Here is a 20,839-nt window from a genome sequence, read left to right on the forward strand (position 1 = left end):
TATATCTTCACGGAGGCAGTCCTAGGCCGCCGCCGGTGATGTCATGGTCCGTCACAAGACCGTTAGTGCATTCACTTGCGACATGTAACTGTTTAGCACGCCTATTTCGTCTTCCCGCCGTCCTTTACGTCGATCCACCCCTTCTTCATCCCCCGCCGCTCCAGCAACTCCACCACACTCTTACTATGCTGTCCCTGTATCAGAATCTCCAGCTTTGGCACACCGCCGGCCGCGGCTGACACTCCCTCCGTAGCCTTCGCTACCGCTGTCGAGCTCGCACACTCGCTCCGTAACTCGTTCGCAAGCTCGTGCGTGTCGATCTTGTACGCCTCGAGATGCGAAATCCGTGTCATCTTGTGTCCCTGCTTCATGATCACCTGCACCAGCACTTTTGGTGGGGCGCCTTTCGAAATCTTCGGCTTACCCGTGCCAACCTCGTTCGCGCTGCTATTAGTGATCGTGTAGTACGTCCCGCAGCTTTGCCGCAGGTTGTCGATCAATGTCTCCCGTGTCAGCGTTCGCGATCGCGTCGTCGCGGTGCTGTGTAGTCCTGCGAGCACAGGGTCGATTCTTACTTCGCGCGGGTTGGCTTTGTCGACCAGCTCCTCCTTGTCGATGTACGCAAGTAGCAGTGTGCGAAGCTCCGCCATCGTATAGTACTCGTCCGTACGTTTACCGAGCGCTACAGCAATCAATTTGCTCTTCTCACTTAGTCTATAGAACTCATGTACCTGTACTGTACCGCCGGTCCTTTCCCCCGCGTCCGAGTTATTCCCATTTCGTGATGGCTTCTTCGATCCAACAGTCGTGAATGGCTTGAAGCCCTTTATGTCAACATGATCAAGGCCTGCGATGTTGGTAATCGTAACTTCGCCGCCTTTCTCCTTGACGGTCACCAGCCCTTCCTTCTCCATAGCCTTTAAAAATCGTACGGCCTTCTTCCACGACGTCTGCTTTAATTGGACAGAAGCAAAATATGCGGGAAGGTGCGTCTGCAGGTGTGCGGAGATGAATGTAGATGCCGGTTGTGGTAGTTGTAGTGGCATGGAACTTGTGCGAGAGTGGAAAATGGCGGAAAGAAGGGCTCGTCGGAACGCGTCATCCACTTCTGCTGTCGTGAAGGTGGATTGGTCGTTAGAAAGACGAGGTACAGGAGCCATCTGTGCTGTTTCAAGTTCAGGTTGTGTTGGTGGCTCGCTGGAGACATCTGGTGGCACTTCCCCAATATCAGCCCTTGACGCCTTGGCTTCCATTAGCGTATCACGTTCAGCAGGGGCGCTCTGGACAGCGTCACGCACGACTCTTGAAATCGTAACATCCAGTTGCAACGGCACCGTGACCTTCTCCTTAATCGGCAGCTCGTCTCCGTAGCATTGAACGATCATCACCGCTTTGCCATGAGATCCTTGTACTCTCGACACGGATGCCAGGTTCATATTGCACACGCCAACAGCCAGTGGAACTGTAGGACGCTCACTACTCGCGATTGCAACGACCGATCCAACACTGACTGTAGATGGGAATGGAGGAATCAGCCCAGGAAGCATCATGTCTGCGTGATATTAGTTGGTGCGACTGCGAGCTGAGGTGCTGGGAAGTCACGAACCTGCGCCGTTTCGAAGCTTTTCGATGACTGGGCTCCATGTGCAAAGTATAGGCACAAGATATGGACACTTCCATAATGTAAATACTAAAGTCATCCGTTAAGAAGTCCCTAGCTTCTAGAGGATGGAACTCGTACCTGTTGGAACTATATGCCCGTCATTGAGCTTCAACCACAGCGGCCGATTTCCGCCGACATAAATCGTTCCCGTCTCGCCGGTCGAGTGCGCAATGAACTTGGCGACCTGAATATCGGACGGCACTAACAACTCTTTTTCTTCGAGAGGAAGAGTCTCGCTGTCCACGCTGAACGCCTCGAACACCGCGACGAGCAGTTTACGGCGGTCGGAGCTACGCACCGGCGCGTATGGCTTGATCTGAAGCAAAAATTAGCAAACACAACCAAAACTCGGATATTTATCATACATTCGGCTTCTTTTTGAACATATCTCCAAAGAGTCCAATCACACAGCGCCACACCTGAAGCTACGGAATATCATTAAGCGGCTGCGATGGCCGAGATACGAATTCAAGCTGCACGAATATTCAAGCCGCACGAGTCCCAAAGGGGTCTCAATGACATGTTTCACGTTATCTAGGTCGATCTCTTCAATCACTTGTTCTATATCTATTAACTAGTAGACTGACCAAGAAGTGCGAGGGGAGTAGTTGAAACCGTATTTGTACAAGTCGCTGAGATAAAGACAGCGAGAGAAAATGAGAAAACGTACACGCCCCAAACCGAAAACCCAAACTCTAGCCGCCATACATTAGAGAATTCATTATTACACCGGGCAAACAATGCAAAGAAGGAACACGCAGGTAGGGAGAGTTGTCATGTGTGCTTTTTGGGGGAGAGCAAGAAGAGAGAAGTAAAGGAAGCGAGCGAGAACGTGGAGGGAGACATAGAGAGAGTGTGATTGCTGTAAGGACGTCTACTCTACTTGGACTCCTTGGTGACGGTGTCGCCGTTGATGATCTTTTTCCAGGTGTCGTCCTGGAATCTGTGGGTGGGGGCATCGGATTTCTGCTTGCCGTCGAGCATGGCGAGACCAGCGGAGCCAACGATCAGAAGCAGGGTGAAGCCTTGAGCGTACATTCTGCACAATTGTTAATTATGAAGAGAAACAGTTTAAAAGAGCAGGAATACTGACCGTGCCTGAACGAGCTTCTGGGTAGCGGACATGTACTTGTCACGCGAGACCATATAGCCCGCAGCACTGAGAGAACCGAGCCACGCGCCGAGGAAGACTACAGAGGGAATTAGCAACAAGATCCGTGCCAGCAATGAAAGTATGTGGCGCACCTTTGAATCTGTTCTCGTTCATGTACTCGAGGGCCTCGTCCGTGATGGTCTTAGGCAGCTCCGGCGACGCCTTCATATTCTCGTCGGTAATGTTGTTCACCTTGTTGAAGACCTGACGCTCATACTTCAGCGAGTAAATCTCAGTGGTGGTGACAAACCCCATGAGGAAAGTGCCAATCATCATGAATGTTCGTGCGGAGGTGTTACGGACTGCGGCCTTGGGGAAGCGAGTCTTAAGGTAGTGGTTGGCAAAGACGCCGACGGAGCCGGTAGCGATACCGACGGGAACGGCACGCTTGAGCACATACGGCCAATGACCTTCCTTGAGATCCTCGTGAACGGCGACGGACATGGCAGACTAGAGAATATAACCTAAATAAACAATAGGAAGCACGGGGAGTAGCGGAAAGGCCTAAGGGAGTACCCGCCAACGAAGGATGGCGTTGTCTTCCTTTTAACTGCGCCTCGTTCTTCCGCGCCACGCAATCTGACGTCACGCATTTGCCACATTGATATATTTGACGCGACGGTTGTGCCATATACGCCACGCTGATTGAGCTCCGGATGTTCCCGGGTGGATCCGGAATATCGGCATGCGCCACTGCGGCGTGGGCGTTGTCGTGCGCCACTTTTGTTTGAATTTTGCTCGTTCGAACTTCTTTTCTTCTTGGCCGCTCTCTCCTTTGTTTGCATTTCCCACTCTTCGACAACGTTCTCCTGACCGTCGCACTTGGACAGTAATCGTATCATGCTCGCGCCGAGAACACACCGCCAATTATACCCTCCATAGCTAATTATACTTCGCGATTAGATCTGCAATACATACATCCGCCCCCTTCCTATCACCCAGCACACTTGTCAAATTCCACTTGCTAGCTTCTCCTACTGCCAAGTGAGCCGATGTCAGTGCTGATATCAACCAACCATCGCGCTCCCGTCTAGACCTCGTCTAGGTGGGGATTGCTGCGTGCAGTGTTCACCGTGTATAATTTTCTTATACCATGCGAGGGGTACTCCCTTCATGCGGGGTCCGAATGCTTCTACAACTGTTGTAGAATCTACATGTGTGAGAGTGTCGGAGCAGTCGTAGGACTGACGAACAGGAGTGCACTGAATGCGGATCTGTCAGTTGAACTTGACTTGCCTCATGACCGCGTCCCACTAGAGGACGCGGCGAAGATATACTTGATATGCCGACTTTGTAAAATCCAACAGATATTGCACGTAGTCATCTGCAGATGAAAGTAACATCGGATGAAGGTGTATGCACAAGTTGTGTAGATATATGTACAAGTTTGCTGGAGTGCCATACCCAAAATGTTTCTAAACCAATGCCTGACCGCCGTTAATCGTTGTGCTCAATCCGCGCAACCACGGCTTCAACTCGTTCTTCGCTGCCAATAGAATTACGCGGCCCTTCTTGCCCATCCGCCCTGTTCGCCCCGCGCGGTGGATCAGGTCGATCGAGGAGTACGGCACGTCGTAGAGAATGATTGTGCGCACCTGCTGCATGTCAATACCTCGTGAAAATACGTCCGTGGTAACTAGCACGCGCAGCGTGTGCAGCTCGCCGGTGATGAGGTCGACGACTGGCGCGCTAGCGGCCGCCTTCAATGATGGCGAGGGCCGCACAAACTCGTGCATAACCTCCGCGCGGTCGTCCAGCGTTGAATCCCGCGTCAGACCCGTTGCGGTAATCTTCTGAGTCCGCAAGTATTCAACCACTTCGTTCACGCTCTCGCGCTGGTTCACAAACACAACAATCCGCTTGACCTTTCCCGGTTCGGTTTCGCTGCGGTCAAGGTTGTACAGGGTCTGCACAAGCGCCTTGCGCTTGTCGTTGTAAAACGGCATCGCGGAGGTATCAACTGTCGAAAACCGGATTTGTCGCGGGATCTGATGCAGACGAGGTGCGAGAATGCGCTCCATGTCCGGGTAGGCCAGACGCAGTGTGCGGTCGAACGACCGCGCTATCGTCGCAGTACAAAACACCAACTGTTCGAGTCTCCCTGCCGCATTGATGACTTTCTCAGTCTCGTCCTTGAACGAACGGTCCATAAGACTGTCGGCCTCGTCGACGACGACTCTGCGGCAGTGGTGCAGGAGATCGTCGTTGCCGTTTCGCCCGATCAGTTTCAGAAGCGGCACAGGCGTGCACACGAGAATGTCAACTCGCTTATTCGCAATTTTGTCTGCAGTTCCGCGTGTCGTCTCCTGGGAAAGACCAGCCGACGACAGCTTGATGACATGGCACAGGTCCTTAATAGTCTCTAGCACCTGCCGCACGAGCTCGGCCGTAGGGACCAGCACAACAGCACGAACATAAGGTATGGTTTCAATATTCCATACTGCAGGTGCATTGTGGATCTCCTCCTCCTTGAGCTGGCTCAGTAACGGGATCAGGTACGCCAGCGTCTTGCCCGAGCCGGTCTCGGCAGCAATCAAGTACGTCTTGAGTGGGTTCTTCATCTTTGCCAGATTCTTTCGTAGCTGCCTGCGCTTGTAGTAATCCTCGTCGCTCTCGAGCTCCTCCTCCTCTTTGGTAGCCAGTAACCCGCTCTGCACTAGTCGCACGCTCGGCGGCGGCAGTCGCATTAGCCGCTGTATTGCAAGCGACTGAATTGGGGTCGGTTTTTTCTGCTCCACACCTCCCAGTGAACGCTCATACACCGCATCGCGCACGAGAGCAGGAATGCGCAGCACCTCAAACGTGTCGAGTCTGCTCGCCGTCGCGTTGAGCGGGTTACGTGCCTCAAACGGCACTTGCTTGAGAACGCCGAACTCGCCCGCGTTAGGCGGGCCGAGTAGCGCGGGCGTATTTTGCTGCTGCTGCCGGAAGTTATATACGCGCTGCTTGTGTTGGCGGAAGTCGTCGTGGGAGAAGCGTGAGCGCTGCGCCGGAGAAGGGTCGATCGCCGAGCGCGGAATCAGCTGCATGCGCGCGGGGAGCGCGCTCTTGGTCTTTTTGAGCACCTTGTTCGGAATGTGTAGTTTGCCTTTGCCACCAGCGGCATAGAACTTACGAATTATGCTCTTGCGACTGAGTTGCTTGCCGAAGAACTGCTTGCGCTTCGTGTTCTCGTATTGCGTACGCGGACGTTTCATCTTCTTCGACGGCGCGACGTAGTAGCGACATGGTTGCCGGAATTGGGTAAACGCTGATAACCGTACCAGCGGCACGCCTCCATGAATGTGCTGCCAGGAAACGGGAAGACACTGCGGTAGCAGCCGGAATCGAGGCAGCCAGGACATGTTGGTCTGGCTGCGGTGAAAATGGAATGCCTCGAAAATATTTCAGGGTCGAGTGCTAGTGTGGGTGTCAGGGTACAGCGATGGCGGGAATGTCGGTGTGGCGCCGCTCGTGTACTGACCCCAATACATTCACGCACCGAGACAACCGAGCAGACCTTGACCGAGCACTATCGAACTCAACTAACTTCGAACCCCCACCACACCACCACCATGCCATCTAAAAAAGGGGCCTCGCTCACTGAGCTACTCGACATGCTTTCCGTGAACGTGCAGAATGAAGAGCACGCGAATGTGCTTGACCTCGCCAACAAGATCCTGCGCCAGAATCCCGCGGACAAGAAGGCCATTAGAGCCAAGACCATCGCGCTGATCAAGCTCGAGCGGTACGTGGATGCTCTTGCGGCTGCAACTGGGGGTGGTGCTACTCATGCGACTGAGCTTGCACTGGAGAGGGGATATTGCCACTACCGTGTCGGTCAGCTCGAGGTCGCGAGCGATGTTGTTGCAACCGCACTTGCAAGCAAGGAGTTGGGCGCTATAGAGAGGAGGGGACTTATCCATCTGCAGGCCCAGATTGTGGGTACAATTGTTGCTCCAATTGTGACAGCAAGACTAATTATTTTAGGCATACCGTTTGGAAAACTTCTCTCAGGCGAAAGACCTCTACTCTGCCCTCGGCAATGAATCCGCTCTTGTAAGTCAGCTCACCGCCCATACTCCCTCTGCCTCCTCCTCACACTACCTGCAGGTCGAAGGCGAAACCCATGACATTCTCGTGAACTCTCTTGCAATTGACGCCCAACAAAGTTTTAACACCCCCGGCAGCACCGACTCCGCGCGGCCTGTCACCGCGTTATCCCATGAAGCCGCTTACAACCTCGCGTCGCTACACATCGGCGAGCACAGATACCGCGACGCGCTTGCGCTACTACAGCAGGCAAAGTCCCTTGCTCAGTCAGTCGAGGGATTGTCCGAAGAGGAACTCGAAGATGAACTTAGTCCGATTTTGATACAAGCGGCGTACGTGCATATTCTTCTCGGCGAGAAAGAGGAGGCGACCAACATCCTATGCGGAATCAAGTCAGACGAGTAAGATGTCTCACTTTTTTTGATTTGTGACTGAAGCTAACGATTGTAGCATTGCGCAACCCCTCATTAAAGACCTCATTATCCACAACCTCCTCGCAATTGGCGACGTGCCTGGCTATATCAACGACAACCCACACGTGACCCTTCGCCTCCTCGACTCAGTTGTGCACACCAAGACGTCAAAATCCTCATACGTGCGCTTCCAAAAAAGGCTCCTGCAAAAGAACCGTCTCACGATCGAGTACCAAGCAGGCAAGGAAAAAGCTGTCAAGTCCGGCATTAAACGCCACCTCGCCGAGTATCCCGACGACGAGAGCGTGCGTTTGCTGCAATTTCGGCCTGCAGTCATGGATCCATTTAGCACCGGCGGCAAATATCATGACAAAACTGTGCTCAAGCGCGCGCTGAAGCGATTTGAGAGCGACCCTGGCAACGTCAGTATGGGTTTCGCCATTATTCAACTTCTTGTTCAGCAAAAGAACATCGACCATGCTGCGGAGATCGCGGAAAAGTTGCTGCAGAACGCAAAGACCAAGTCTCCTGGCCTCGTCGCTGTCGTGTCTGAAATTTTCGAGCAGCAGGGCCGCAAGGACAAGTTGGTGGTCTAGGGCTATATCCGCTTTCAATCGCGCATGCTATGCATAATTATTTTGTATTATATATTATGATAATAGAAGCAAAAAGAAACCAAGACGACCTAGAAAAACTTTTCCATTTCTCCCTTCCCCTCTCCTCGAGTTGTGCCCCAGATCATGTAAACAAAGTGTCTTCCTCTCGCAGATATTCGCCAACATCGCTCTGTCTAAATGCAACGATACCCGTCGGATCTAGCCGTCTCGCCTCGGTCGTAGACTTTGCAGTAACTCCAAATCCCTACACCTTGTCAGCATGTTTACATTCTCAAACCACCACTAAGCAAACACAAACTAACCAGTGGAATATCATTCATAGCGAAAACAATGACACCACTATGCTCGGGAATATCGTCACTCATTTTTCCGACATGCGCCTTGAGCACGTTGTTGCCATATAGGTACGACATCTCGCCGTTCGGTTTAATCCACAGCTTGTACCGTGCATGCTGCGCGAGGATGTCGACGGCTGTGACGTGCAGTCTGAACTTGCCGGTCTTCGTGAACTTTCCCAGGCAGACACCGACCGACATGAGTTCGGCCCTACCAACCGATGTGGCAAAGCGCATTACACTCTCACTATTGGGCGGTAGCGTTAGCAGGGAATGCAAACACTAACAATCAGGCGGGGTCGCGGTGATGTGGAGCCATACCTGATATAGTAAACTCTGTCCTTCTGAAGGCGGAAGCAGTGCGGATCGTCAGGCCTGTTAATCAGGTGTGTAATATTCCGCCCAATATAAGTCGCCAGTTTCTCAAACAGCGTCTTCGTCTCTTCTTCTGTTAAAGGCCGCATTTTGTTGTGGTGTTGAGCAGGTTGGTGTACTAAGCCTGCAAAACTTAAAACGGGCAGTTCGTCGTGATAATTTTCGGTGCGGCTCAGGTGCGGCGGCTCAGTGGAATATCAGGTTCTCACGAATTTTTTCAGCGGCGCGGGACATTCAGGCTGTCCACCTTGCCAATTCCTGCTGCCAGACCGTTTACCGTCCTCGAGCACGCCTGTCGACAATCTGCAAGTGCAAATGACAGACGGAAACACCAAAGTGCAAGACAGAGCACCCGCGTGTGATGACACCGCCACTGTTACAGCTGCTGCGCCAGCAGCTCCTGCAGATGTCGACGCAGCTGCGCCAGGTCCTGCTGAGCAAAAACATCCCACTGCCACTCCCGGAAGCAAAAAGCGTGGGCATGAAGGATGGGACGGTAATGAGAAGGTGCGAAGGTGTGACATGCCCACTGTATTGCACGAGCTGAGGAGGAGACTCCAGGACATGTCTGACTAACATCGCCCAACTACAGTGATGTGAAGCGTCAACGACCTCCGGGTCGCGGACGCCGAGAACCTCGAGAAGGAGGTACGGACAGCGACGGCGACGATAAGGAAGCGCGACGCCCAAAACGTAAGGCCGCGTGCCTGATAGGCTACTGCGGTACAGGCTACTACGGTATGCAAATGAACCCACCATTCAAGACCATCGAAGGTGATCTCTTTGCGGCGCTGGTCGGCGCGGGCGCAATCTCGAAAGACAACTCGAATGATCCAAAAAAGACGTCGTTTATGCGCGCCGCACGTACAGATAAGGGCGTACACGCAGCCGGAAACGTGATTTCGGCGAAATTGATCATCGAGGATGCGGACATTGTGAGCAAGATCAACGCGTTGCTGCCTCCCACTGTGCGCGTATGGGGTGTCACGCAAGTCACGAAGCGGTTCGATTGTCGCAAGCACTGTGGTTCGCGGATTTACGAGTACTTGATCCCGTCGTTTTCGTTCCTTTCGCCACGACCGACCTCGGGTTTTGGCAAGCGATTGAAAGAGATGGACGCTTTATACCCCGGGATAACCCGTCCCGACCCCGAAGGTGAGAAATTCTGGGCGGATGTGTACGCGAAGCTCGAGGCTGCCGGGATCGGTAAAGACGACGTGTACGAGGATTACATGGCCATGCTCCGAGAGAAGACGCTTCTGCCCAAGAGCGAGAGCGAAGAGAAGCCGCTACTCATGCCAGAAGAGCAGTGGCTTAAGTTTAAGACAATCAAGGAAATTGAGGATGAGACTCGGCGCTCGTACCGCATCTCGCCCGAGCGCGTGGATGGGATCCGCAAGGCCCTGAAGGTCTTCGAAGGCTCGCACAATTTCCACAACTTCACTCTGAAGAAACGCTACGAAGACCCTTCGTCGCGCAGATTCATGAAGGACTTGTCAGTCTCGGAACCGAAACTCATTGATGGCACGGAATGGCTGTCGATCAAGATCCATGGACAATCGTTTATGCTACATCAGATCCGCAAGATGATCTGCATGGTGACCCAAGTCATCCGCACTGGCGCCCCCCTCACGCGAATCTCAGACGCGTTTGGAAAGACGCGAATCAGCATCCCTAAGGCCCCCGCGTTAGGTTTGTTGCTTGAACAGCCAGTCTACGAGTCGATTAACGACAGGTTACAATCGTTTGGCCGTGAGGGGCTCTCGTTTGAGCCGTACAAAGCCGAGATGGAGGCGTTCAAGAGCACACATATCTATGACAAGATCTATGCCGTCGAAGTGAAGGAGAACACTTTTCACGCGTTTTTCAATTTTATTGACTCCTACAAGGAAGGCAAATCGCTGGATTACTTCACCGCAAAGGGGTTGTCCGACGGCGAGACTGGCGCGGGGAAAGAAGGGGCTACAGCAGACCCGTCTGAGTTTGAGGACGACGAGGATCGCGAGGAACTCAACGAGAAGGTTGACAATGACGCCAACAATGAGGGATAGATAGAAACTCCGCAATGCATTTTTTATGTCACTCGAAGAATTCAAGAAACTAGAAAAGGTCCTAGTTGCTGACGGCATGAGAAAGTCACGTGAAATCAGAGCGAGATGTCACTCTTGGCAAGCAAGCCCCAGCTAAAAATAAACAAAGTCCCTGACCAGCGGCGTACACGGCAGCAGGCATGCACGCATGTCATACACATTGAACAAAGTGACATCCCTGTAGTTGCATTATTACCAAGCTAAACAAAGTTATATACAGTTCCGGTATGAAACAAAAGAAAGGACCAAAACCAAACAATATCATGCTCCGTGCTCATATCATATGTGATCTACTCATGCAAAGTATACGCAGCGCTCCGGACGCTGCTGCTGCTGCTGCTGCTGCTAGCAAACGTGGCAGTAGGCATCTCCTCGCCCTCCGACTCCACGCCAGTATGCCCGCCATCTGATCCTTCTCCCTCGGGAAAAGCTTTACCCTCGCCGTAGTACACCCATTGGCAAAAGATGGTGATGTCAAACCCGACTGTGCCCGCCGAACCGAGCAGATACGGCAATTCCGTCCAAATGAAATCCAGACGGTCGTCTTCAGGCAAGGCCGCGGCACTGCTGAGGATCGACAGCGTGTAAAACGTGTTTCCGCAAAACGCGGCGATGAACAAGAGGATCGAGAGGCCGGAAGTCGATTGCCGCACAAAGTTCTTGTAGATCTGAGGGAGCCGCGAGGTGAGGTAGAGCGTGGTACACGCCCACGCGAAGACGCGTCCGATAAATTGCCGGTCGTTGAGCTTGAACCACCTCCGCAGGCCATTGAAGCCGCCCGCGTCGCCGCCGGTGGCTGTCTGCAGGACATCGACGCCTGTAGAGTACAGATTTGACGCCGCGAGCGTGGCCACTGGCGCCGCGTCGTATGCCGGCGCTGGCGGTACCAGCATAGCGCCAGCGACCGCGACGATGGCTGAGAGCGAGAGCATGATATTTGCGCGCCTCCGTGAGGAGGTACGGATCGTAGCCTGCGACGATGCTGATGAGTCTGAACCGGCGGAGGACACGGAGGACCTCCGTGAAGTTGTGTTTGAAGGTGAGAGAAGAACGTAGTATGTTTGCTGCGAAATGCGAGTGTAGTATACGTATTGGCTGCACAGCGCGACGTCGATGATGAGGTAGTATGTGGCAAGGAGGGTTTGGAAGGCGAGCTGTTTGCCTGTTAGCCGCCAAACGCGAACACGGACGATCGCGCACATACTTGATCTGTCAAAAGACAGCCGACGAAGTTGGCGAAGTCGCCCAGAAACCAATTAAACAGAAACAGCCAGCTGAGACCTTCGACGGAGTGATTTCTGTAATTCGCGATAACCTGGGGCAGTTGTGCCCACAGCCACGAGAACAGCGACATGTACCCTGACACCCTACGTTAGACTCTCGTGCTCATGGGGCAACAAATGAAAACAAAGAGAAAAGCCCACCAAACACCCAGGACGCGCCAGCCGCGAAGCCGTACACGCACGATCCAGTCGCCGCCGCGATCCACATCACGAGGTTCGTTCCCTCATCGTCGGTAAGGCGGCAGTTTCTATACAGATCTGCCATGCTGAACACGTTATATGCTGCTGTGATACAAAATCGGTGTGCTCAACAGGTGCTACCGTCGTTACACGCAGGGTGTGCCGCGGTGGCTCGGTTGGCGATTGGCGCCGATTCGAGTGTTCGATGTGTTGGAGAAAATCGCAATAACGGTCGCGAGTCTCTTTGTTAAGGCCCCACCGTTGTCAGCCGTTCCAGCACGAGCTTGTTCGTCTATGATCTATCACGACTCTAACGGACCAAACGAGCGACAAGTATACAGGCAGAAGAAAATCAGGCTGAAAATGTGAAACTCGGCTTTGTCTCTTCCCTTTGTTTTCCCGCAGTTCGTTTAGTTACGCCCCCGCCGCAGCTAAATTTTTTTTCGGAGTGGCAAAAAAGTATGAACCGGTTGCAAACTATATACAGGCCTAATTGAATTTTATGAGCAGGTTTTCAAGCTCGCCCACCCCAGAAACCCAACCGCCGGATAGAAATCGCTATCCGCGAGAATCACTCGTCAGCGATCTTGATGGAGGCCTTGCCTGAGTTAAGACCCTTGAAGAGAGACATGAACCCCGCAAAGACGTTGTCGATGCCGACGGTGACGTCCTCCTTGAAGATGAACTTGCCGGTGCGAAGGAGTGAGGAGACCTTGTCGTTGAACTCCTGCATGAGGAGCTTGTCGCTCATGTGGTCGACGATAATGAAGCCCTGCCACTTAATGCGCTTGGCAACGATCTGGCCGGTGTTCTTCATGCCGTAGCCCTGCCCGGGAAGCACGTTGTACTGCGAGATCGAGCCGCAGGCGATGAATCGCGCAAAGTTGTTGGCGCTGGCGAAGGCCGCGTCGGTGATTTCGCCACCGACGTTGTCAAAGTAGATGTCGATGCCTTCGGGGATGTGTTTCTTCATGGCCGCGTATGGGTCTTTCTCGGCGTTGTAGTTCCAGGCGTCGTCAAACTTGAGCTCGTCGATGAGGTACTTCACTTTGGCGTCCGAGCCGACGCAGCCCACGACGCGCAGGCCCTCGAGGCGTGCGAGCTGCGCGACGAGCTGGCCGACGGCGCCGGAAGCGGCGGTGACGAGGATTGTCTCGCCCTTCTTGAAGGGGCCGCCGATGTTGTAGAACGAGTAGTACGCCGTCGCGCCGGGCATTCCGAGCACGCCGATGTAGTAGGTCAGAGGGAAGTTGTCCTTGTTGTCGATCTTCTCGTAGTACGCGAGCTGCGGCTGGGTGACTGCCTGGTACTCGGCGAACTGCGTTAGTGGCGAGCGCACGAGGTCGCCCTGCTTGTACAGCGGGGAGTCAGATACCACGACGCGCGCGATGCCGAAGTTGCTCATGGGCTTGCCAAGCTCGAAGGCCTGGTTGTACGACTTCACGGCGGCGGGGCGCATGCGGCCGCGCAGGTACGGGTCGAAAGAGACATAAAGGATTTTGACGAACAAGCCCCCGGCCGGCGCGACAGGAGCGATGGTGCCGGACCGCAGGACCAGGTTTTGCGTGGTCGGCTGGGCGCTAGTTAACGACGACTCGATGGCGCAGTGCCTGCTACAGGACGACCGAATGACGTACCTCGCCGGTAGGGACGGAGTTGAAGATCAGCGCCTTGTTGGAGACGTCAGCCATTGCGGGGTGTTGATCGGTGGATACCAAGTGTACGAGAGTGCGCTGGGAGCAGAAATTTTCAAGGCGCCCGCATAGTTGTTTCGCGGCGACCGTCAGCGGGGCGCGCTTCGGAAGCACGCCGACGCGGCAACATATTAATCATCTGACAAACGCGCCCTGTATGAGTACGCACGACGAAGATTACTAATATATGGCGACACCCGGATCGGCGCAGCACAGCCGTGCAGACCGAGTACACGCCGGCCGCGGGCGGGGCACATGTGGCACAAATAGGGGGCCACGGGGCGGGGTGGCCCTGGGGCCTGGCGCTGTGGACCATGGTAGCGGCCCAGCGGCGGCGGCGAGCGTGCGTTGGCGCTGGGAAATTTCCGCGCACGCGAGACAGCGCTGGAGATCACGCGCAAGAAAAAAGTGAGCTCGGAATGTGGCAAATTATGGGCGGGGGTGGGATTGGACGCGTGGAGGCCCGTGGATCGCGTACCGGCGACGCAGCGGAAGCGGCAGCCCCAACAGCGCGGCAGCGCGCGTTGTGCACTGCGCCGCCAGAAGCCAGCGCAGGTCGCCGTGGTCTGTGCGCACGTGCGTTGCGGCGGCTGAGCTTTGCCCGCAAACTCCGCAGGCGGCGGCCGGGCTAGCGCGTAAATCTGCGCGCAGCCGAGGACGGTGGAGCGCATGCGCGGGCGGAGCGCACGCGCGAGCGCAGCAGGCGATTGGCGGGCGGAGACAAGCGTGCCCGCCGCAACATCCCCTGTATTTTGTTGTGTTTTGCGCTCGCTGAACTGCTGTGGCTGACGCACACGAGCCAAACTCTATCCGGCTGGTGCGCATGGGCCCGCTCGCACGCGGCCGACCGATACTCGCTGGCGCCAAGTGGCGGCGCAGCGACGCGACCTGCGGGCCCCCCCCCGGGCGAAGGCCCAATGTGACCTGCTGCTGGACGTTGCCGCCGGGCATGCGAAGCGCTGCCGGCCGCTAGGCCAGAAGGGCAGTTTCAGCGAATCCGCTGCAGCGGCGGACAGAAATGGAAGGCGCGATCAGCGGCGCGTGTGTTGGTGCCCACGGCGGCTCGCACTGTGGCGCCTTGCAGACTCGTGGCGCCGAGTTGGACAGGCGGCCACCCACGCGGGCAGCTCGTGTGCGCTTAATATGCACCGAGATTATGAAGCCGAGGCCGCGGCCGTGCCGCGTGCGGGGTGGCCGCCAGACCCAGTACCGGCCCTGGCGGGCAGTGCAACGCGCGAAGTGGAAGCGCAGAGCAGAGTCGAGCGGTGGCAGCCGCCTGAGGGGGGCAGCGGCGCGGGAAATGCCGCGCAGTGCAGGGCCTGGCTCAGGCCGGCCGGCAGGTGAGATGTGGCGCGGGCGCGCACGGGCGCGCGGGCGTGCATGGCAGCATGAGGGCGTTGTGCACAGAGCGTGCGTGCGCCAGGCCCAGCGCGGCCTAGCGCTGCCTCGCGGTGCCCTGCTGCGGTGTTTGGCGTCGGCACCAGCCGAGTTGCCCGCGCGGGCGAGCACGACACGAGTGGGCTGCGGCGGTCGCTACCCCAGGGTCTCTCCGCCTTTTCTTTGCTGCCTCCGCCGCCTCTCTTCTCTCCTCCTCTTTCTCCTCCGCCCGCGGCCCCGCTCACCGTCCCGTCCATGGCCCGCGCCTGATACCCGCCCTCGCTCCCGTCCCCATGGCCCACGCCCTCCGCCTCACGCCCACTGCCCTCGCTCCCCACTACCTCGCCCCGCCCCCCCTCCCCGCGCCGTTCGCCTGCGAGTTCCGCCTCGAGATCGCGCAGCAGCCCGTTCAGGCCCGCGCCTCCGGCTGGGGTACCCGCTCCGACACCTGCCGTCCCGTCGACCCGCCGCCCGTCGTCAACTTCTACGTTCTCCAGAACGGCGTCGACATCACCAGCTGCTGCAAGAACTCCTTCATCCTCCATGCCACCCTCCTCAACTGTTCGCCGCCCGCCGCCCCGGTAGTCTCTGCCAGCGCCGCCCTCGCGGCGGCTGCCACGGCCGCCGCCAGCCGCAGTGGCATCACCGACCCCATCTACCCGGCTCAGGCCGGCAACCTCATCGGTGCCACCTCCGCCTCCCTCAACTTCATGCGCCACCCACCTCCCGGCCGCGCCTACTTTCTCTTTCGCGACCTCTCCGTGCGCCAGGAGGGCAGCTACCGCCTTACCTTCTCTCTCTTCGAGATCTGCGAGGACGTCGGTGCCATCTGGCGTGCCGAGACCGTCTCCGACCCTCTCACAGTCTACAGTCCCAAACGGTTTCCCGGCCTCGACGTGTCCAGCGCGCTGACCCGCGAGATCGCGAGCCAGGGTGGCAAGGTCCGCATCAGGCGCGAGGCGCGGCCAAGGACGAAACGCCAAAACTCGAATCCCGCGGTCGCTGTCATTGCTGCCGCGGCTGCGGCCACTGCAGCCTCAAGAGCAGCCTCTGCTGTGGCTGATATATCGCAGTCCCCAGATCGCGCCATGGCCACGGTATCCGATATCATGGGCGCTGCCGAAGAGTACACCATGGTCGACGGCAAGCGGAAGTCGTTGGACGCGACTGCCGATTACGACAGAACCGCTCAGGTTAACTCCATGCGTAGCCAGCAATACTCCGCTCCCCACCATGGCTTTGCCAACCTCTCCGACGGCTACTCGCACTACCCGTATCAGCAGTACTCGCCCGCGTCGTCGCTGACTCCACAGTACTTATATCCTTACCATCCGAACTACCCCGGATTTCACGGGCTAATCCCGCAAGCCGCGCCGGAGACGCTGCTGCAGATGCCGCCTTCACGAGATTCACAAATCTCACAGTCTCAACAGTCCGACTCAGAACTGCAATCACCATCGCATCAGCAGCAGCAGCAGCGGCGGCGGCGGCGGCAGCAGCAAGACCACGATCAACAGCAAGACCCGTCACAACAACCGGAGCAACAGCCGCCCGAGTCCTCCACACAGCAGGATGATATGCACGAAGGTCTGCGCGACCAAACCTTACAGCAATGTCTCAAGCCCGACCAGCAGTACCACCACTTCTCCTATCCCGGATCCCAGGAAACACTCATTCACATGCTGCAATACCCCCAAACACAGCAGATGCTCCCGCCGCCAAGCTACGTGCCGGTATCAACGGCACCGCAATCATCTGTACCACGGCAATACTCGAGCCCGCTCCTGCAGAATACCGGAATGCCGCACTCCTCGATGCAGTATTTGTACTCCTCGCAATCTTACGGGATAGACTCCTCCCCCGCACTGCTACGCATGCCATCATACGGCGACCCAGTACCAGTCGGAAATCGCCACGATCAACCGCAGTCAATGGGCGCCGTGGTCTCGGCCGCAGAGATGCCGACTGCCATGGCCGCTCTTGATCCCGTTGCTGCGTCGGTTTCTATGACCCCGGGACCGAGCGAGCACGCAGTTCCGCTCTCCGGCTCGATCCCTATGACCGGCATTCAAATAATCCCGACCTCCTTAAGCGGCATGGGCCCTATCGGAAACCAGTACATGTATGACGAGGGATTTGAAGAGTGAAAACGAGTTTGAGGTGCAAAATGGACTTTTTTTTTTATTATTACTACTTTCGTGGAGATGTTGGATTTACTGGGGGCGTCTGTCACTTTGACAATCTACTTTTGGAGTTTCTATTGATTTATGGTGGGGTAATTATCGTGTTGAGCGATGCGAGTTTGATGTAAGATACAGTTTCCTAAAGCTAGCAGGACGTTCGCACCAGGGCGGCCCTCGGAATCGCCAAGCTTCAGCCCTTCGAGCTGGCAGGGCGATGTAGAAGAGCTTTAACTGGTGGACCGCGGCTCGTCTAGCGGCATGGTCTCGAGTCGCAGTAGCACGTAGAGCAGCAGCAGCAGCCATCTATCTACGAGCCGGGAGCCCCTGAATTCGCGATGGTCAAAATTATTTCCCGGCAGTAGATGCGCGGCGCAATATGGCGCACGGCGCTCTCGGTCTCGGCTCGCCAGCCCTAGTTGCAACTACAACACGAAAGGTTAACGTCAGGGCTCGGCATGCACGTGGCCGGCGAGGCAGGCAGGCATGCAGGCAGGCAGTCCAAACTGCGCCACTGTTCCACAGTGCGGTCGAATCAGCAGCCAACACGGTCGAGACGGCTCGGGCGGCTCCGGTGGCTCCGCGTATGTTCTCCGTATGTAGTCGATCTCCTTAACATTTAACGTTGTCGCTCCTACTTGGGGCTGCGCCGCGCTGTGTTCCTGCATTGCCAGCTGGCACCTGACCGTTCGTCTTCTTTGTGCTCTGTTGGTGCTATATTTTGCATTATCTAGCTCCAGGCGTGGATCTGCATTTTCAACGCCGAACTGCGCCCGGCACGGGGGCGCCTGGCATGTGCCCGGACTCGCATCCTCGGACTGCCGGACATGCCCTGTTCGAACGTTCCATTTTTTTAGTTAATGATCTGATCCTTCGCGCGCCTCAATTGTTCTTTTAACGTATAACGAAACCGTTTTTTTCCTCCACCTGAACAGGTGGATATGCCGCATTCTAGTTTCCGTCTTCTTGCCGAACTGACGCGTTGCTACCTCGGTGTAATTTTATTTTAGCGCCAGGTTGAAGAGCTGACTGTCGATTTGGTGCCGTTTGCTAATACACGAGCTGTATATCTATCGTGTCGAGTGCACGACGTGTCATAATAATTCATTTACCCAGATTATTATTCCGCGGCCCCATTCTTTGGACTAGGCGTCTACAGAAGAGGTCGGCGCCAGGCCTGATCAGCACGCGTGAGCATACGAGTACTTACGTACGACATACGTGGCAGCCGGCCGAGTACAGCAAAGCAAATGCCTGTGCGTTTGCTGTAGACGCTCTTCTCTCGCGACTAGGATCAGCGTTCAGAATCTGCTTACACTTTGCCTGTCTTGGCTAGTCGCGGATATGTACGCGAGACAGTCTGCGAGACATTTTGCATATCCCCCACACATGTGGCCCATATTCGCGACTGCTATGAAACGACGATCTCCAAGTATTTTCGTAATAGTGATATGTGACATGCTCATTGTCATCTCTTTGATACTATATGAATCGCAGCTACGAAGGCACTTGGATGGCTTAAGTCATATGTTTACAGTCCCCGGCACGATGTGGCCGTCCGGAAATAGAGCGTGTGCCTGTACAGTCTGCAGCCATTCCGCGACAGGTGGACTAAGAACAACGTAGTGCTCACGAAGTCATGTGTTGGTATCCTCGGTTGACATACGTAAAGTGCAATCCATTGAATCTGCACATGCGCTTGCGTAATCTTAGGTTCAAGCAGTGTTTCTGCGGAATACACACGCCGGGCGTTGATTCTTCTCATATATATATGGCTTCTGTAGAAGCCGTTGTAGAGTACCCGGCGATCCAGTGAAGACGAGCGTCACATCGTAGTAGGAGAGTAAACCATTAAGTGGCTTGCTTCGAGCGAGCGAACATTTAGGCGACCTGCTCAGACTGTAAAGATATCCGAGCTTTAAATTTAGTTCGGTGAGGCTAACGAGGCTTCGTAACTTCGAAGCGAAGTTCAAATCCGGATTCAAAAGCGAACGGCACTAGACACGCTGGTTTAAGCGGCAATATGCGACCAAAGAACGCGTCTACGAAGTACATACGCATTGTAGCGCCGCTATATGACTTCTAGTCCTCCAGAAGATGTTCATATAGAAAGCCCTGTGTGGTCTCGGCAGCTATACTACACCAGGAGCTATGATGGATTGGCGGTACTTCTGGGTTCTTTGCAGTTGCATTAAGCGGTATGGACAAGACAAAACTGCAAATCAACGACACACCTAGATTATAGAACTTAGCACGTTTCCATCCTCAGTGGTGTGGTGAAGATGGTTGTATCGCTAGACTGCAGTGTGGCGCTCGAAGTCAAATTCAGAAGCTGCCAATGATTACACGCTGCAATTGCAAAGTAGATAGTCACCGCTGGTATTGCCAACATAACGACTTCTAGTCCCACAGAGACCTTCATCTTTCGGCAGTCATTTAAGTTGTGAAGTTGTGCCTGGTAACGCGGCGTGGTGCTGAAAATGCGAACTCCGGGGGGGAGCCAAGTCTAGATAGCAGATCAACCCGTAGCAGTTCAACTATTTTAAAGCTGGCTGTATGACTTTCTAAACAGTGGATCATGTGGAGGCTTTGCAGTGATCATTATACTTCCATTGTGACAACACACGCCACAGTGATGCGGCTGCAGACTGTCACGCATTGATAGATGTCGGGAAGCAAGGCACGACAACAACGGCGGCGTAGCGCTCCAAACTTCGTGTCTCAGAGCTACACAGCATTGCGCGCGTATTCTAGAAGCAGTGTACTTTCTATCTATTGTCCTGTTTTGACATTTAAAGTTGTTAGATATACACCGGGCTCTCACTTGAGCTCAGACGCGCTCTGGAAACAACTCGATCGGGAGAGAATGCAAGCGTGAAGCAAAGAGTAGAGACCTTTCCGGAAGACCAGTCATAGCTCGACTTCTGCATAATTGAGTAATTTTCTACCTTCTCTTCAAGTTTCAGTTGCTAATATCTTAGTGACAGGAGAAGGAAATCTGAATAGCATCAAACGGATGGCATGAAGAATTCATGATGATGTAGTATCATCAAGAAGATTCATTGCTCTTGTGCATCAAATTTGTATGGCGTAACGTATTTGCTAACATTTCACTACTCGTCATCCGAGGTAACGTCGTCGAGGCTGCCTGTGGCGTTTAGCACACTGTGTTGCGACGCCCCTTGGCATCCCCGCGTTTGACGAGTTCTGCCGGGCTTCTAGTCTTCTAGGCTCTTATTATGTGGACAACGCAGATGTTAGCATGTCATGCCAAGACCCTAGCTTGATGAGTCCGTTGCCAACCTGACACCCCTCGTAGCAGCGAATGCAAGCTGGAGCTTCCAATCATCGGCAGTCGGTCAGACCTGATGACGGTATACTCCCCGTATCGGGCGCGCTCTAGAATTGCACACTGTCCGGCAACAGCGACCGGGCAGGATTCTATCT

The 20,839-nt window shown here is 55.0% G+C and overlaps 9 protein-coding genes across 9 annotated transcripts; 3 read left to right on the plus strand and 6 right to left on the minus strand.

The window, feature by feature from the left end:
* Nucleotides 1-39: 39 nt before the first annotated feature.
* Nucleotides 40-2,197, minus strand: V1518DRAFT_410359 (uncharacterized protein). The gene is made up of 4 exons (XM_066902581.1): nucleotides 2,029-2,197; nucleotides 1,742-1,979; nucleotides 1,607-1,690; nucleotides 40-1,552 (listed from the first exon to the last, which is right to left on the minus strand). The coding sequence occupies exons 1-4, from the start codon at nucleotides 2,047-2,049 to the stop codon at nucleotides 102-104; spliced, it is 1,794 nt and encodes a 597-aa protein (XP_066762496.1). The 5' UTR covers nucleotides 2,050-2,197; the 3' UTR covers nucleotides 40-101.
* V1518DRAFT_410363 (uncharacterized protein) lies at nucleotides 2,198-3,346 on the minus strand. The gene is made up of 3 exons (XM_066902582.1): nucleotides 2,909-3,346; nucleotides 2,757-2,853; nucleotides 2,198-2,702 (listed from the first exon to the last, which is right to left on the minus strand). The coding sequence occupies exons 1-3, from the start codon at nucleotides 3,258-3,260 to the stop codon at nucleotides 2,543-2,545; spliced, it is 609 nt and encodes a 202-aa protein (XP_066762497.1). The 5' UTR covers nucleotides 3,261-3,346; the 3' UTR covers nucleotides 2,198-2,542.
* A 515-nt stretch (nucleotides 3,347-3,861) lies between these two features.
* Nucleotides 3,862-6,248, minus strand: V1518DRAFT_410367 (P-loop containing nucleoside triphosphate hydrolase protein). The gene is made up of 2 exons (XM_066902583.1): nucleotides 5,932-6,248; nucleotides 3,862-5,863 (listed from the first exon to the last, which is right to left on the minus strand). Exon 2 carries the CDS (start codon nucleotides 5,843-5,845, stop codon nucleotides 4,232-4,234), a length of 1,614 nt encoding a protein of 537 aa, XP_066762498.1. The 5' UTR covers nucleotides 5,846-5,863; nucleotides 5,932-6,248; the 3' UTR covers nucleotides 3,862-4,231.
* A 37-nt stretch (nucleotides 6,249-6,285) lies between these two features.
* V1518DRAFT_410369 (uncharacterized protein) lies at nucleotides 6,286-8,000 on the plus strand. Its single transcript, XM_066902584.1, has 4 exons — nucleotides 6,286-6,736; nucleotides 6,786-6,854; nucleotides 6,909-7,249; nucleotides 7,299-8,000. The coding sequence occupies exons 1-4, from the start codon at nucleotides 6,371-6,373 to the stop codon at nucleotides 7,855-7,857; spliced, it is 1,335 nt and encodes a 444-aa protein (XP_066762499.1). The 5' UTR covers nucleotides 6,286-6,370; the 3' UTR covers nucleotides 7,858-8,000.
* On the minus strand, nucleotides 7,885-8,848 carry V1518DRAFT_410372 (uncharacterized protein). The gene is made up of 3 exons (XM_066902585.1): nucleotides 8,535-8,848; nucleotides 8,181-8,460; nucleotides 7,885-8,122 (listed from the first exon to the last, which is right to left on the minus strand). Exons 1-3 carry the CDS (start codon nucleotides 8,675-8,677, stop codon nucleotides 8,000-8,002), a joined length of 546 nt encoding a protein of 181 aa, XP_066762500.1. The 5' UTR covers nucleotides 8,678-8,848; the 3' UTR covers nucleotides 7,885-7,999.
* Nucleotides 8,721-10,679, plus strand: V1518DRAFT_410374 (tRNA pseudouridine synthase). Its single transcript, XM_066902586.1, has 2 exons — nucleotides 8,721-9,103; nucleotides 9,181-10,679. The coding sequence occupies exons 1-2, from the start codon at nucleotides 8,904-8,906 to the stop codon at nucleotides 10,637-10,639; spliced, it is 1,659 nt and encodes a 552-aa protein (XP_066762501.1). The 5' UTR covers nucleotides 8,721-8,903; the 3' UTR covers nucleotides 10,640-10,679.
* On the minus strand, nucleotides 10,637-12,226 carry V1518DRAFT_440057 (PQ loop repeat-domain-containing protein; the record flags this gene model as incomplete). The annotated part of the gene is made up of 3 exons (XM_066906408.1): nucleotides 10,637-11,832; nucleotides 11,883-12,045; nucleotides 12,087-12,226. The coding sequence occupies 3 exons, from the start codon at nucleotides 12,224-12,226 to the stop codon at nucleotides 10,969-10,971; spliced, it is 1,167 nt and encodes a 388-aa protein (XP_066762502.1). The 3' UTR covers nucleotides 10,637-10,968.
* A 322-nt stretch (nucleotides 12,227-12,548) lies between these two features.
* Nucleotides 12,549-14,099, minus strand: V1518DRAFT_410381 (uncharacterized protein). The gene is made up of 2 exons (XM_066902587.1): nucleotides 13,779-14,099; nucleotides 12,549-13,714 (listed from the first exon to the last, which is right to left on the minus strand). Exons 1-2 carry the CDS (start codon nucleotides 13,830-13,832, stop codon nucleotides 12,713-12,715), a joined length of 1,056 nt encoding a protein of 351 aa, XP_066762503.1. The 5' UTR covers nucleotides 13,833-14,099; the 3' UTR covers nucleotides 12,549-12,712.
* Nucleotides 14,100-15,411: 1,312 nt separating this feature from the next.
* Nucleotides 15,412-17,565, plus strand: V1518DRAFT_50916 (velvet factor-domain-containing protein). The gene has a single exon (XM_066906606.1). It carries the CDS (start codon nucleotides 15,506-15,508, stop codon nucleotides 17,357-17,359), a length of 1,854 nt encoding a protein of 617 aa, XP_066762504.1. The 5' UTR covers nucleotides 15,412-15,505; the 3' UTR covers nucleotides 17,360-17,565.
* The last annotated feature ends 3,274 nt before the right edge of the window (nucleotides 17,566-20,839 follow it).

The sequence above is a fragment of the Limtongia smithiae genome (genome assembly GCF_038497785.1).
Source record: "Limtongia smithiae strain NRRL Y-17922 unplaced genomic scaffold V1518scaffold_1, whole genome shotgun sequence".
In the NCBI taxonomy this organism is placed as follows: domain Eukaryota; kingdom Fungi; phylum Ascomycota; class Lipomycetes; order Lipomycetales; family Lipomycetaceae; genus Limtongia; species Limtongia smithiae.